The sequence below is a fragment of the Hemitrygon akajei genome, chromosome 4 (assembly GCF_048418815.1).
Source record: "Hemitrygon akajei chromosome 4, sHemAka1.3, whole genome shotgun sequence".
In the NCBI taxonomy this organism is placed as follows: Eukaryota; Metazoa; Chordata; class Chondrichthyes; order Myliobatiformes; family Dasyatidae; genus Hemitrygon; species Hemitrygon akajei.
In genome coordinates this window covers 97,257,604-97,275,183 of record NC_133127.1, presented here as the reverse complement: position 1 = coordinate 97,275,183, position 17,580 = coordinate 97,257,604, and the positions used below count along the sequence as shown (strand labels likewise).

The 17,580-nt window shown below is 55.7% G+C and overlaps 1 protein-coding gene across 2 annotated transcripts in view; it reads left to right on the top strand.

The window, feature by feature from the left end:
* The window catches only part of tll1 (tolloid-like 1), a 396,079-nt gene that overhangs the window by 294,452 nt on the left and 84,047 nt on the right, over nucleotides 1-17,580 (top strand). For both annotated transcript variants that reach the window (XM_073043080.1, XM_073043082.1), the window contains exon 17: nucleotides 1,460-1,640. In XM_073043080.1, coding sequence (XP_072899181.1) covers nucleotides 1,460-1,640 — 181 coding nt within the window. The remainder of the gene's footprint in view (nucleotides 1-1,459; nucleotides 1,641-17,580) is intronic.

Sequence of the window (17,580 nt, the reverse complement as noted above, 5' to 3'; positions counted from 1 at the left end):
GGAAATGTGGAGAATTTCTATAGCCAGAGGCTGGTGAATTCGTGGAATTTGTTGGCACATGCAGCTGAGGAGGCCAGGTCGTTGGGTCTATTTAAGGCAGAGATTGATAGGTTCTTGACTGGATGTGGTGTCAAAGATTAGGCTGAGAAATGGGGTTGAAAAAGAGAAAAAGAAAAAGAATTAGCCATGATTGAATGGCGGAGCAGACTAGATGGGCCAAAAGACCCAAATCTGCTCCTATGTCTTATGGTCTAAGGGAAAGATAACACAACCGTAGCTAACAAGAGAAGTCAAAGCCAACCTAAAAGCCAAAAGAGAGGGCATATGATATAGCAAAACTTAGTGGAATACAAATGTAAGCCAGCCAAAATATTAAAGAGGATACCAAAAGTTTCTTCAGATACATAAAATATAAAAGAGGCGAGAATGGATATTGGACATGGCTCCTATATTTGACTCGCTCTTTACATTTTAAAGTGGTTATTTTGACTTTTGCACCCACTCTCGGCAACTCTGACTCATGTGAAGATTTTTTTTTCTCCCTACAACCCATCTGTCTGCCTTCTCAACCCTTACTGGTGTGGCATCCTCTGCAAATATTTCAGGGAGATTTTAAACCGATGCTTTTCTAATCTAGGAAATGATAGGCAACATTAAATATTGAGGGAAAATTGGGATATAGAGTGGCAATGTTTCTTAATTCCATTTGTTGAAACTCACAAATCCAATTTAAGGTGGGTTTGTAAGTGGCATATATTTTCTGCAAATTGGAGTTTGGATGCTCATTAGAATTTTTTATAAGGCAAAATTCAAATTACTAAACTGTTAAGCAGAGAAGAAAAGGGGCCTCTTTCTTCTCCCTTGGCCCAAATAACAACTTCATTTTGATTATTCCTTTCTTGTGAAGAGCTGCTTCATATCCACTAGTATCTTTCATGTCTCCAGAGTTTAAACTCATGTATAGCTATTCACATCAATTGTTCTCACTATGTTGGGCTAATTTCAAATAATTTTATCAGCTTCTAGTTGATTCTAGTTGTAACATGTCTCTGTCATTTTCTTTTTTTCCCTCTTTTCTTGTCTTTCCTTTGGATTTCCTTATTTTTAATACTCTGTTTATTTTTATAATTTATTATTAAAATGGTAAACAACTTAACATTGAAATGAATTTGCAACTCAATATTCCTCTCAATAAATTCATTTTTTGATTGAAGTTGATTCCTTCTCTTGGATTCATGTTAAAAGTGATACATCTGAAACAAATTAACCTTTTATTATGAGTTATTAGTTGCAAGTTATTAAGCTTCAAAACAGCTTTATATTTCCACAATTGATAAGTGTGCTATTACAATGCTGAATGGGTTTAAAAACACCAATGGTGAAAAGCAGACAATGGTTATAACCAAATGTAACCCATTCATACTTGAAGTAATCTGTCTGCTTATCTTTTTAACAACAGATATGCAAATATGATTATGTGGAAATCCGCAGCGGCCTTTCATCTGATTCCAAGCTTCATGGAAAGTTTTGTGGGACTGAAGTGCCTGAGGTTATAACATCACAGTACAACAACATGAGGATTGAGTTCAAATCTGACAATACTGTTTCAAAGAAAGGATTCAAGGCCCATTTCTTCTCAGGTGTGCTGATCTCTATAAAACTTTCAGTCTCATATTTCATGTTCAAGTGATAGCAAAAACTGCGAAGTTAATGATTGCTTATCTGCTGCCATATGGTTATGGTAATGTCCTGGCACTTGTCATTCTATTTATGGATGGTTGACCAGCCACTTTTGGTTAGAAGTTCACAGTCTCCAAACTGATGCTTACAGAAGATTAATGTCTAATTTGCAATTTTGCTTGCAGGTTTATTTGAAGATTTCTATCCTTTAATTTTTAAATATGTCCCTTTTACAATGCGTTATTAAGTATTGATCCATGCTTTATAAAGGTAGTAACTCGACATGTTGAACCTTTTAATAGGATGATGTTCTTGGGCATTTATAGATCAAGAAGGAAGTTAGGTCTTTTGAAGAGCATCAGGTGGATAAGTCACCAAGGCTTGAATGGATACATCCTAGGTTATTGAGAGAGGTGAGATAAGAGATTGCTGAGGCATTTAACAAATATCATTGTATGCTCACTAGCAACAGGCATGATTCCAGAGAATTTGGGAGTACCCATTGTGATTCCTTTATTCTGGAAGGATAGTAGTGATAAACTTAGAAATTATAGAGTGGTAAGACTCACGCACAGATAGTGGGGGGAGATACATCTCCAACAAAGGAAGAAAGGCACCCCTTCCTTCCACTAGCTTGCAACGCACACTTGGGCAAGGGGTAGCACCTGCTTATCCCCCCCCCCGATCAGCTCACACTTGGGCAAGGGGTAGCACCTGCTTATCCCCCCCCCCCGATCAGCTCACACTTGGGCAAGGTGTAACACCTGCTTATCCCCCCCCCGATCAGCTCACACTTGGGCAATGTGTAACACCTGCTTATCCCCCCCCGATCAGCTCACACTTGGGCAATGTGTAACACCTGCTTATCCCCCCCCCCCCGATCAGCTCACACTTGGGCAAGGTGTAACACCTGCTTATCCCCCCCCCGATCAGCTCACACTTGGGCAAGGTGTAACACCTGCTTATCCCCCCCCCCCGATCAGCTCACACTTGGGCAAGGTGTAACACCTGCTTATCCCCCCCCCCGATCAGCTCACACTTGGGCAAGGTGTAACACCTGCTTATCCCCCCCCGATCAGCTCACACTTGGGCAAGGTGTAACACCTGCTTATCCCCCCCCCCCGATCAGCTCACACTTGGGCAAGGTGTAACACCTGCTTATCCCCCCCCCCGATCAGCTCACACTTGGGCAAGGTGTAACACCTGCTTATGCCCCCCCCCGATCAGCTCACACTTGGGCAAGGTGTAACACCTGCTTATCCCCCCCCCCCGATCAGCTCACACTTGGGCAAGGTGTAACACCTGCTTATCCCCCCCCCCGATCAGCTCACACTTGGGCAAGGTGTAACACCTGCTTATGCCCCCCCCCGATCAGCTCACACTTGGGCAAGGTGTAACACCTGCTTATCCCCCCCCCCCCGATCAGCTCACACTTGGGCAAGGTGTAACACCTGCTTATCCCCCCCCCGATCAGCTCACACTTGGGCAAGGTGTAACACCTGCTTATCCCCCCCCCGATCAGCTCACACTTGGGCAAGGTGTAGCACCTGCTTATCCCCCCCCCCCCCCCGATCAGCTCACACTTGGACAATGTGTAACACCTGCTTATCCCCCTCCCCCCCCGATCAGCTCACACTTGGACAATGTGTAACACCTGCTTATCCCCCCCCCCGATCAGCTCACACTTGGGCAATGTGTAACACCTGCTTATCCCCCTCCCCCCCCGATCAGCTCACACTTGGACAATGTGTAACACCTGCTTATCCCCCCCCCGATCAGCTCACACTTGGGCAAGGTGTAACACCTGCTTATCCCCCCCCCCGATCAGCTCACACTTGGGCAAGGTGTAACACCTGCTTATCCCCCCCCCCCCGATCAGCTCACACTTGGGCAACGTGTAACACCTGCTTATCCCCCCCCCGATCAGCTCACACTTGGACAAGGTGTAACACCTGCTTATCCCCCCCCGATCAGCTCACACTTGGGCAAGGTGTAACACCTGCTTATCCCCCCCCCCGATCAGCTCACACTTGGGCAAGGTGTATCACCTGCTTATCCCCCCCCGATCAGCTCACACTTGGGCAATGTGTAACACCTGCTTATCCCCCCCCCGATCAGCTCACACTTGGGCAAGGTGTAACACCTGCTTATCCCCCCCCCCGATCAGCTCACACTTGGGCAATGTGTAACACCTGCTTATCCCCCTCCCCCCCCGATCAGCTCACACTTGGACAATGTGTAACACCTGCTTATCCCCCCCCCGATCAGCTCACACTTGGGCAAGGTGTAACACCTGCTTATCCCCCCCCCCCCGATCAGCTCACACTTGGGCAACGTGTAACACCTGCTTACCCCCTCCCCGATCAGCTCACACTTGGGCAAGGTGTAACACCTGCTTATCCCCCCCCCCCGATCAGCTCACACTTGGGCAACGTGTAACACCTGCTTATCCCCCCCCCGATCAGCTCACACTTGGACAATGTGTAACACCTGCTTATCCCCCCCCCCCGATCAGCTCACACTTGGGCAAGGTGTAACACCTGCTTATCCCCCCCCCCCCCGATCAGCTCACACTTGGGCAACGTGTAACACCTGCTTATCCCCCCCCGATCAGCTCACACTTGGGCAAGGTGTAACACCTGCTTATCCCCCCCCCCAATCAGCTCACACTTGGGCAAGGTGTAACACCTGCTTATCCCCCCCCGATCAGCTCACACTTGGGCAAGGTGTAGCACCTGCTTATCCCCCCCCCCAATCAGCTCACACTTGGGCAAGGTGTAACACCTGCTTATCCCCCCCCGATCAGCTCACACTTGGGCAAGGTGTAGCACCTGCTTATCCCCCCCCCCCCGATCAGCTCACACTTGGGCAAGGTGTAACACCTGCTTATCCCCCTCCCCCCCCGATCAGCTCACACTTGGGCAAGGTGTAACACCTGCTTATCCCCCCCCGATCAGCTCACACTTGGGCAAGGTGTAGCACCTGCTTATCCCCCTCCCCCCCCGATCAGCTCACACTTGGACAACGTGTAACACCTGCTTATCCCCCCCCCGATCAGCTAACACTTGGGCAAGGTGTAACACCTGCTTATCCCCCCCCGATCAGCTCACACTTGGGCAAGGTATAGCACCTGCTTATCCCCCCCCCCCCGATCAGCTCACACTTGGGCAAGGTGTAGCACCTGCTTATCCCCCCCCCCCGATCAGCTCACACTTGGGCAAGGTGTAACACCTGCTTATCCCCCCCCCGATCAGCTCACACTTGGGCAAGGTGTAGCACCTGCTTATCCCCCCCCCCCCCCGATCAGCTCACACTTGGGCAAGGTGTATCACCTGCTTATCCCCCCCCCGATCAGCTCACACTTGGGCAATGTGTAACACCTGCTTATCCCCCTCCCCCCCCGATCAGCTCACACTTGGACAATGTGTAACACCTGCTTATCCCCCCCCCGATCAGCTCACACTTGGGCAATGTGTAACACCTGCTTATCCCCCCCCCCGATCAGCTCACACTTGGGCAAGGTGTAACACCTGCTTATCCCCCTCCGATCAGCTCACACTTGGGCAAGGTGTAACACCTGCTTATCCCCCCCCCCCCGATCAGCTCACACTTGGGCAACGTGTAACACCTGCTTATCCCCCCCCCGATCAGCTCACACTTGGACAATGTGTAACACCTGCTTATCCCCCCCCCGATCAGCTCACACTTGGGCAAGGTGTATCACCTGCTTATCCCCCCCCCCGATCAGCTCACACTTGGGCAAGGTGTAACACCTGCTTATCCCCCCCCCCGATCAGCTCACACTTGGGCAACGTGTAACACCTGCTTATCCCCCCCCCCCCGATCAGCTCACACTTGGGCAAGGTGTATCACCTGCTTATCCCCCCCCCCCCCCGATCAGCTCACACTTGGGCAAGGTGTAACACCTGCTTATCCCCCCCCCCCCCGATCAGCTCACACTTGGGCAAGGTGTAACACCTGCTTATCCCCCCCCCCCCGATCAGCTCACACTTGGGCAAGGTGTATCACCTGCTTATCCCCCCCCCCCGATCAGCTCACACTTGGGCAAGGTGTAACACCTGCTTATCCCCCCCCCCCGATCAGCTCACACTTGGGCAAGGTGTAACACCTGCTTATCCCCCCCCCCCCGATCAGCTCACACTTGGGCAAGGTGTAACACCTGCTTATCCCCCCCCCCCCCCGATCAGCTCACACTTGGGCAAGGTGTAACACCTGCTTATCCCCCCCCCGATCAGCTCACACTTGGGCAACGTGTAACACCTGCTTACCCCCTCCCCGATCAGCTCACACTTGGGCAAGGTGTAACACCTGCTTATCCCCCCCCCCCGATCAGCTCACACTTGGGCAACGTGTAACACCTGCTTATCCCCCCCCCGATCAGCTCACACTTGGACAATGTGTAACACCTGCTTATCCCCCCCCCCGATCAGCTCACACTTGGGCAAGGTGTAACACCTGCTTATCCCCCCCCCCCCGATCAGCTCACACTTGGGCAACGTGTAACACCTGCTTATCCCCCCCCGATCAGCTCACACTTGGGCAAGGTGTAACACCTGCTTATCCCCCCCCCCAATCAGCTCACACTTGGGCAAGGTGTAACACCTGCTTATCCCCCCCCCGATCAGCTCACACTTGGGCAAGGTGTAGCACCTGCTTATCCCCCCCCCCCAATCAGCTCACACTTGGGCAAGGTGTAACACCTGCTTATCCCCCCCCCGATCAGCTCACACTTGGGCAAGGTGTAGCACCTGCTTATCCCCCCCCCCCCGATCAGCTCACACTTGGGCAAGGTGTAACACCTGCTTATCCCCCTCCCCCCCCCGATCAGCTCACACTTGGGCAAGGTGTAACACCTGCTTATCCCCCCCCGATCAGCTCACACTTGGGCAAGGTGTAGCACCTGCTTATCCCCCTCCCCCCCCGATCAGCTCACACTTGGACAACGTGTAACACCTGCTTATCCCCCCCCCGATCAGCTAACACTTGGGCAAGGTGTAACACCTGCTTATCCCCCCCCCGATCAGCTCACACTTGGGCAAGGTATAGCACCTGCTTATCCCCCCCCCCCCGATCAGCTCACACTTGGGCAAGGTGTAGCACCTGCTTATCCCCCCCCCCCGATCAGCTCACACTTGGGCAAGGTGTAACACCTGCTTATCCCCCCCCCGATCAGCTCACACTTGGGCAAGGTGTAGCACCTGCTTATCCCCCCCCCCCCCCGATCAGCTCACACTTGGGCAAGGTGTATCACCTGCTTATCCCCCCCCCCGATCAGCTCACACTTGGCAATGTGTAACACCTGCTTATCCCCCTCCCCCCCCGATCAGCTCACACTTGGACAATGTGTAACACCTGCTTATCCCCCCCCCGATCAGCTCACACTTGGGCAATGTGTAACACCTGCTTATCCCCCCCCCCGATCAGCTCACACTTGGGCAAGGTGTAACACCTGCTTATCCCCCCCCGATCAGCTCACACTTGGGCAAGGTGTAACACCTGCTTATCCCCCCCCCCCCCGATCAGCTCACACTTGGGCAACGTGTAACACCTGCTTATCCCCCCCCCGATCAGCTCACACTTGGACAATGTGTAACACCTGCTTATCCCCCCCCCGATCAGCTCACACTTGGGCAAGGTGTATCACCTGCTTATCCCCCCCCCCCGATCAGCTCACACTTGGGCAAGGTGTAACACCTGCTTATCCCCCCCCCCGATCAGCTCACACTTGGGCAACGTGTAACACCTGCTTATCCCCCCCCCCCGATCAGCTCACACTTGGGCAAGGTGTAACACCTGCTTATCCCCCCCCCGATCAGCTCACACTTGGACAATGTGTAACACCTGCTTATCCCCCCCCCCGATCAGCTCACACTTGGGCAAGGTGTATCACCTGCTTATCCCCCCCCCCGATCAGCTCACACTTGGACAATGTGTAACACCTGCTTATCCCCCTCCCCCCCCGATCAGCTCACACTTGGGCAAGGTGTAACACCTGCTTATCCCCCCCCCCCCGATCAGCTCACACTTGGGCAACGTGTAACACCTGCTTATCCCCCCCCCGATCAGCTCACACTTGGACAATGTGTAACACCTGCTTATCCCCCCCCCGATCAGCTCACACTTGGGCAAGGTGTATCACCTGCTTATCCCCCCCCCCGATCAGCTCACACTTGGGCAAGGTGTAACACCTGCTTATCCCCCCCCCCCGATCAGCTCACACTTGGACAATGTGTAACACCTGCTTATCCCCCCCCCGATCAGCTCACACTTGGGCAAGGTGTATCACCTGCTTATCCCCCCCCCCGATCAGCTCACACTTGGGCAAGGTGTAACACCTGCTTATCCCCCCCCCCGATCAGCTCACACTTGGGCAACGTGTAACACCTGCTTATCCCCCCCCCCCCGATCAGCTCACACTTGGGCAAGGTGTAACACCTGCTTATCCCCCCCCCCCCGATCAGCTCACACTTGGGCAAGGTGTAACACCTGCTTATCCCCCCCCCCCCGATCAGCTCACACTTGGGCAAGGTGTAACACCTGCTTATCCCCCCCCGATCAGCTCACACTTGGGCAACGTGTAACACCTGCTTACCCCCTCCCCGATCAGCTCACACTTGGGCAAGGTGTAACACCTGCTTATCCCCCCCCCCCGATCAGCTCACACTTGGGCAACGTGTAACACCTGCTTATCCCCCCCCCGATCAGCTCACACTTGGACAATGTGTAACACCTGCTTATCCCCCCCCCCGATCAGCTCACACTTGGGCAAGGTGTAACACCTGCTTATCCCCCCCCCCCCCGATCAGCTCACACTTGGGCAACGTGTAACACCTGCTTATCCCCCCCCGATCAGCTCACACTTGGGCAAGGTGTAACACCTGCTTATCCCCCCCCCCAATCAGCTCACACTTGGGCAAGGTGTAACACCTGCTTATCCCCCCCCGATCAGCTCACACTTGGGCAAGGTGTAGCACCTGCTTATCCCCCCCCCGATCAGCTCACACTTGGGCAAGGTGTAGCACCTGCTTATCCCCCCCCCGATCAGCTCACACTTGGGCAAGGTGTAACACCTGCTTATCCCCCCCCCGATCAGCTCACACTTGGGCAATGTGTAACACCTGCTTATCCCCCCCCGATCAGCTCACACTTGGGCAAGGTGTAGCACCTGCTTATCCCCCTCCCCCCCCGATCAGCTCACACTTGGACAACGTGTAACACCTGCTTATCCCCTCCCCCCCGATCAGCTCACACTTGGGCAAGGTGTAACACCTGCTTATCCCCCCCCGATCAGCTCACACTTGGGCAATGTGTAACACCTGCTTATCCCCCCCCCCCGATCAGCTCACACTTGGGCAAGGTGTAACACCTGCTTATCCCCCCCCCCCGATCAGCTCACACTTGGGCAAGGTGTAACACCTGCTTATCCCCCCCCCCCGATCAGCTCACACTTGGGCAAGGTGTAGCACCTGCTTATCCCCCCCCCGATCAGCTCACACTTGGGCAAGGTGTAACACCTGCTTCCCCCGATCAGCTCACACTTGGGCAATGTGTAACACCTGCTTATCCCCCCCCCCACGGATCAGCTCACACTTGGGCAAGGTGTAACAACTGCTTATCCCCCCCGATCAGCTCACACTTGGGCAAGGTGTAACACCTGCTTATCCCCCCCCCCGATCAGCTCACACTTGGGCAAGGTGTAACACCTGCTTATCCCCCCCCCCGATCAGCTCACACTTGGGCAATGTGTAACACCTGCTTATCCCCCCCCCCCCGATCAGCTCACACTTGGGCAAGGTGTAACAACTGCTTATCCCCCCCCCGATCAGCTCACACTTGGGCAAGGTGTAACACCTGCTTATCCCCCCCCCGATCAGCTCACACTTGGACAAGGTGTAACACCTGCTTATCCCCCCCCCGATCAGCTCACACTTGGGCAAGGTGTAGCACCTGCTTATCCCCCTCCCCCCCCCGATCAGCTCACACTTGGACAACGTGTAACACCTGCTTATCCCCCCCCCCCGATCAGCTCACACTTGGGCAAGGTGTATCACCTGCTTATCCCCCCCCCCCGATCAGCTCACACTTGGGCAAGGTGTAACACCTGCTTATCCCCCCCCCCCCGATCAGCTCACACTTGGGCAAGGTGTAACACCTGCTTATCCCCCCCCCCCCGATCAGCTCACACTTGGGCAAGGGTGTAGCACCTGCTTATCCCCCCCGATCAGCTCACACTTGGGCAAGGTGTAACACCTGCTTATCCCCCCACCCGATCAGCTCACACTTGGGCAAGGTGTAACACCTGCTTATCCCCCCCTCCCCGATCAGCTCACACTTGGACAATGTGTAACACCTGCTTATCCCCCCCCGATCAGCTCACACTTGGGCAATGTGTAACACCTGCTTATCCCCCCCCCCCGATCAGCTCACACTTGGGCAAGGTGTAACAACTGCTTATCCCCCCCCCGATCAGCTCACACTTGGGCAAGGTGTAACACCTGCTTATCCCCCCCCCCGATCAGCTCACACTTGGACAAGGTGTAACACCTGCTTATCACCCCCCGATCAGCTCACACTTGGGCAAGGTGTAACACCTGCTTATCCCCCCCCCCGATCAGATCACACTTGGGCAAGGTGTAACACCTGCTTATCCCCCCCCCCCCGATCAGCTCACACTTGGGCAAGGTGTAACACCTGCTTATCCCCCCCCCCGATCAGCTCACACTTGGGCAAGGTGTAACACCTACTTATCCTCCCCCCCCCCGATCAGCTCACACTTGGGCAAGGTGTAACACCTGCTTATCCCCCCCCGATCAGCTCACACTTGGGCAATGTGTAACACCTGCTTATCCCCACCCCCCGATCAGCTCACACTTGGGCAAGGTGTAACACCTGCTTATCCCCCCCCGATCAGCTCACACTTGGGCAATGTGTAACACCTGCTTATCCCCACCCCCCCGATCAGCTCACACTTGGGCAAGGTGTAACACCTGCTTATCCCCCCCCCCGATCAGCTCACACTTGGGCAAGGTGTAACACCTGCTTATCCCCCCCCCCCGATCAGCTCACACTTGGGCAAGGTGTAACACCTGCTTATCCTCCCCCCCCCGATCAGCTCACACTTGGGCAAGGTGTAACACCTGCTTATCCCCCCCCGATCAGCTCACACTTGGGCAAGGTGTAACACCTGCTTATCCCCCCCCCGATCAGCTCACACTTGGGCAAGGTGTAACACCTGCTTATCCCCCCCCCCCGATCAGCTCACACTTGGGCAAGGTGTAACACCTGCTTATCCCCCCCCGATCAGCTCACACTTGGGCAAGGTGTATCACCTGCTTATCCCCCCCCCCCCCGATCAGCTCACACTTGGGCAAGGTGTAACACCTGCTTATCCCCCCCCCGATCAGCTCACACTTGGGCAAGGTGTAGCACCTGCTTATCCCCCCCCCGATCAGCTCACACTTGGGCAAGGTGTATCACCTGCTTATCCCCCCCCCCCCGATCAGCTCACACTTGGGCAAGGTGTAACACCTGCTTATCCCCCCCGATCAGCTCACACTTGGGCAAGGTGTATCACCTGCTTATCCCCCCCCCCCCGATCAGCTCACACTTGGGCAAGGTGTAACACCTGCTTATCCCCCCCCCGATCAGCTCACACTTGGGCAAGGTGTAACACCTGCTTATCCCCCCCCCGATCAGCTCACACTTGGGCAAGGTGTAACACCTGCTTATCCCCCCCCGATCAGCTCACACTTGGGCAAGGTGTAACACCTGCTTATCCCCCCCCGATCAGCTCACACTTGGGCAAGGTGTAACACCTGCTTATCCCCCCCCCGATCAGCTCACACTTGGGCAAGGTGTAACACCTGCTTATCCCCCCCCGATCAGCTCACACTTGGGCAAGGTGTAACACCTGCTTATCCCCCTCCCCCCCCGATCAGCTCACACTTGGGCAATGTGTAACACCTGCTTATCCCCCCCCCCCCCGATCAGCTCACACTTGGGCAAGGTGTAACACCTGCTTATCCCCCCCCCGATCAGCTCACACTTGGGCAAGGTGTAACACCTGCTTATCCCCCCCGATCAGCTCACACTTGGGCAAGGTGTAACACCTGCTTATCCCCCCCCCCGATCAGCTCACACTTGGGCAAGGTGTAACACCTGCTTATCCCCCCCCCGATCAGCTCACACTTGGGCAATGTGTAACACCTGCTTATCCCCCCCCCGATCAGCTCACACTTGGGCAAGGTGTATCACCTGCTTATCCCCCCCCCGATCAGCTCACACTTGGGCAAGGTGTAACACCTGCTTACCCCCCCCCCGATCAGCTCACACTTGGGCAAGGTGTAACACCTGCTTACCCCCCTCCCCGATCAGCTCACACTTGGGCAAGGTGTAACACCTGCTTATCCCCCCCCCTATCAGCTCACACTTGGGCAAGGTGTAACACCTGCTTATCCCCCCCCCCCCGATCAGCTCACACTTGGGCAAGGTGTAACACCTGCTTATCCCCCCCCCCAATCAGCTCACACTTGGGCAAGGTGTAACACCTGCTTATCCCCCCCCCCGATCAGCTCACACTTGGGCAAGGTGTAACACCTGCTTATCCCCCCCCCGATCAGCTCACACTTGGGCAAGGTGTCACACCTGCTTATCCCCCCCCGATCAGCTCACACTTGGGCAAGGTGTAACACCTGCTTATCCCCCCCCCCCCGATCAGCTCACACTTGGGCAAGGTGTAACACCTGCTTATCCCCCCCCCGATCAGCTCACACTTGGGCAAGGTGTAACACCTGCTTATCCCCCCCCCCGATCAGCTCACACTTGGCAAGGTGTAACACCTGCTTATCCCCCCCCCGATCAGCTCACACTTGGGCAAGGTCGTATCACCTGCTTATCCCCCCCCCCCCGATCAGCTCACACTTGGACAAGGTGTAACACCTGCTTATCCCCCCCCCCCGATCAGCTCACACTTGGGCAAGGTGTAACACCTGCTTATCCCCCCCCCCCGATCAGCTCACACTTGGGCAAGGTGTATCACCTGCTTATCCCCCCCCCGATCAGCTCACACTTGGGCAAGGTGTAACACCTGCTTACCCTCCCCCCCGATCAGCTCACACTTGGGCAAGGTGTAACACCTGCTTATCCCCCCCCCCCCGATCAGCTCACACTTGGACAAGGTGTAACACCTGCTTATCCCCCCCCCGATCAGCTCACACTTGGGCAAGGTGTAACACCTGCTTATCCCCCCCCCCGATCAGCTCACACTTGGACAAGGTGTAACACCTGCTTATCCCCCCCCCGATCAGCTCACACTTGGGCAAGGTGTAGCACCTGCTTATCCCCCTCCCCCCCCGATCAGCTCACACTTGGACAACGTGTAACACCTGCTTATCCCCCCCCCCCCGATCAGCTCACACTTGGGCAAGGTGTATCACCTGCTTATCCCCCCCCCCCCGATCAGCTCACACTTGGGCAAGGTGTAACACCTGCTTATCCCCCCCCCGATCAGCTCACACTTGGGCAAGGTGTAACACCTGCTTATCCCCCCCCCCCGATCAGCTCACACTTGGGCAAGGTGTAGCACCTGCTTATCCCCCCCCGATCAGCTCACACTTGGGCAAGGTGTAACACCTGCTTATCCCCCCCCCCCGATCAGCTCACACTTGGGCAAGGTGTAACACCTGCTTATCCCCCCCTCCCCGATCAGCTCACACTTGGGCAATGTGTAACACCTGCTTATCCCCCCCCCCCCGATCAGCTCACACTTGGGCAAGGTGTAACACCTGCTTATCCCCCCCCCCGATCAGCTCACACTTGGGCAAGGTGTAACACCTGCTTATCCCCCCCCCGATCAGCTCACACTTGGACAAGGTGTAACACCTGCTTATCCCCCCCCCCGATCAGCTCACACTTGGGCAAGGTGTAACACCTGCTTATCCCCCCCCCGATCAGCTCACACTTGGACAAGGTGTAACACCTGCTTATCACCCCCCCGATCAGCTCACACTTGGGCAAGGTGTAACACCTGCTTATCCCCCCCCCCGATCAGCTCACACTTGGGCAAGGTGTAACACCTGCTTATCCCCCCCCCCGATCAGCTCACACTTGGACAAGGTGTAACACCTGCTTATCACCCCCCGATCAGCTCACACTTGGGCAGGTGTAACACCTGCTTATCCCCCCCCCCGATCAGATCACACTTGGGCAAGGTGTAACACCTGCTTATCCCCCCCCCGATCAGCTCACACTTGGGCAAGGTGTAACACCTGCTTATCCCCCCCCCCCGATCAGCTCACACTTGGGCAAGGTGTAACACCTACTTATCCTCCCCCCCCGATCAGCTCACACTTGGGCAAGGTGTAACACCTGCTTATCCCCCCCCCGATCAGCTCACACTTGGGCAAGGTGTATCACCTGCTTATCCCCCTCCCCCCCCGATCAGCTCACACTTGGGCAAGGTGTAACACCTGCTTATCCCCCCCCCGATCAGCTCACACTTGGGCAAGGTGTAACACCTGCTTATCCCCCCCTCCCCGATCAGCTCACACTTGGGCAATGTGTAACACCTGCTTATCCCCCCCCCCGATCAGCTCACACTTGGGCAAGGTGTAACAACTGCTTATCCCCCCCCCGATCAGCTCACACTTGGGCAAGGTGTAACACCTGCTTATCCCCCCCCCGATCAGCTCACACTTGGGCAAGGTGTAACACCTGCTTATCACCCCCCGATCAGCTCACACTTGGGCAAGGTGTAACACCTGCTTATCCCCCCCCCCGATCAGATCACACTTGGGCAAGGTGTAACACCTGCTTATCCCCCCCCCCGATCAGCTCACACTTGGGCAAGGTGTAACACCTGCTTATCCCCCCCCCCGATCAGCTCACACTTGGGCAAGGTGTAACACCTACTTATCCTCCCCCCCGATCAGCTCACACTTGGGCAAGGTGTAACACCTGCTTATCCCCCCCCCGATCAGCTCACACTTGGGCAAGGTGTAACACCTGCTTATCCCCCTCCCCCCCCGATCAGCTCACACTTGGGCAAGGTGTAACACCTGCTTATCCCCCCCCCCGATCAGCTCACACTTGGGCAAGGTGTAACACCTGCTTATCCCCCCCCCCCGATCAGCTCACACTTGGGCAAGGTGTAACAACTGCTTATCCCCCCCCCGATCAGCTCACACTTGGGCAAGGTGTAACACCTGCTTATCCCCCCCCCGATCAGCTCACACTTGGACAAGGTGTAACACCTGCTTATCACCCCCCGATCAGCTCACACTTGGGCAAGGTGTAACACCTGCTTATCCCCCCCCCCGATCAGATCACACTTGGGCAAGGTGTAACACCTGCTTATCCCCCCCCCCGATCAGCTCACACTTGGGCAAGGTGTAACACCTGCTTATCCCCCCCCCCGATCAGCTCACACTTGGGCAAGGTGTAACACCTACTTATCCTCCCCCCCCCGATCAGCTCACACTTGGGCAAGGTGTAACACCTGCTTATCCCCCCCCGATCAGCTCACACTTGGGCAATGTGTAACACCTGCTTATCCCCACCCCCCGATCAGCTCACACTTGGGCAAGGTGTAACACCTGCTTATCCCCCCCCGATCAGCTCACACTTGGGCAATGTGTAACACCTGCTTATCCCCACCCCCCGATCAGCTCACACTTGGGCAAGGTGTAACACCTGCTTATCCCCCCCCCCGATCAGCTCACACTTGGGCAAGGTGTAACACCTGCTTATCCCCCCCCCGATCAGCTCACACTTGGGCAAGGTGTAACACCTGCTTATCCTCCCCCCCCCGATCAGCTCACACTTGGGCAAGGTGTAACACCTGCTTATCCCCCCCCCGATCAGCTCACACTTGGGCAAGGTGTAACACCTGCTTATCCCCCCCCCCGATCAGCTCACACTTGGGCAAGGTGTAACACCTGCTTATCCCCCCCCCCCCGATCAGCTCACACTTGGGCAAGGTGTAACACCTGCTTATCCCCCCCCGATCAGCTCACACTTGGGCAAGGTGTATCACCTGCTTATCCCCCCCCCCCCCCGATCAGCTCACACTTGGGCAAGGTGTAACACCTGCTTATCCCCCCCCCGATCAGCTCACACTTGGGCAAGGTGTAGCACCTGCTTATCCCCCCCCCGATCAGCTCACACTTGGGCAAGGTGTATCACCTGCTTATCCCCCCCCCCCCCCGATCAGCTCACACTTGGGCAAGGTGTAACACCTGCTTATCCCCCCCCCCGATCAGCTCACACTTGGGCAAGGTGTAACACCTGCTTATCCCCCCCCCCCGATCAGCTCACACTTGGGCAAGGTGTATCACCTGCTTATCCCCCCCCCCCCGATCAGCTCACACTTGGGCAAGGTGTAACACCTGCTTATCCCCCCCCGATCAGCTCACACTTGGGCAAGGTGTAACACCTGCTTATCCCCCCCCCGATCAGCTCACACTTGGGCAAGGTGTAACACCTGCTTATCCCCCCCCGATCAGCTCACACTTGGGCAAGGTGTAACACCTGCTTATCCCCCCCCCGATCAGCTCACACTTGGGCAAGGTGTAACACCTGCTTATCCCCCCCCGATCAGCTCACACTTGGGCAAGGTGTAACACCTGCTTATCCCCCTCCCCCCCGATCAGCTCACACTTGGGCAATGTGTAACACCTGCTTATCCCCCCCCCCCCCGATCAGCTCACACTTGGGCAAGGTGTAACACCTGCTTATCCCCCCCCCCGATCAGCTCACACTTGGGCAAGGTGTAACACCTGCTTATCCCCCCCCGATCAGCTCACACTTGGGCAAGGTGTAACACCTGCTTATCCCCCCCCCCGATCAGCTCACACTTGGGCAAGGTGTAACACCTGCTTATCCCCCCCCCCGATCAGCTCACACTTGGGCAATGTGTAACACCTGCTTATCCCCCCCCCGATCAGCTCACACTTGGGCAAGGTGTATCACCTGCTTATCCCCCCCCCGATCAGCTCACACTTGGCAAGGTGTAACACCTGCTTACCCCCCCCCCCGATCAGCTCACACTTGGGCAAGGTGTAACACCTGCTTACCCCCTCCCCGATCAGCTCACACTTGGGCAAGGTGTAACACCTGCTTATCCCCCCCCCTATCAGCTCACACTTGGGCAAGGTGTAACACCTGCTTATCCCCCCCCCCCCGATCAGCTCACACTTGGGCAAGGTGTAACACCTGCTTATCCCCCCCCCCAATCAGCTCACACTTGGGCAAGGTGTAACACCTGCTTATCCCCCCCCCCCGATCAGCTCACACTTGGGCAAGGTGTAACACCTGCTTATCCCCCCCCCCCGATCAGCTCACACTTGGGCAAGGTGTAGCACCTGCTTATCCCCCCCCCGATCAGCTCACACTTGGGCAAGGTGTAACACCTGCTTATCCCCCCCCCCGATCAGCTCACACTTGGGCAAGGTGTAACACCTGCTTATCCCCCCCCCCGATCAGCTCACACTTGGGCAAGGTGTAACACCTGCTTATCCCCCCCCCCGATCAGCTCACACTTGGGCAAGGTGTAGCACCTGCTTATCCCCCCCCCGATCAGCTCACACTTGGGCAAGGTGTAACACCTGCTTATCCCCCCCCCGATCAGCTCACACTTGGGCAACGTGTAACACCTGCTTATCCCCCCCCCGATCAGCTCACACTTGGGCAAGGTGTAACACCTGCTTATCCCCCCCCCCCCCGATCAGCTCACACTTGGTCAATGTGTAACACCTGCTTATCCCCCCCCCCCGATCAGCTCACACTTGGGCAAGGTGTAACACCTGCTTATCCCCCCCCCGATCAGCTCACACTTGGGCAAGGTGTAACACCTGCTTATCCCCCCCCCCCGATCACTCTCAA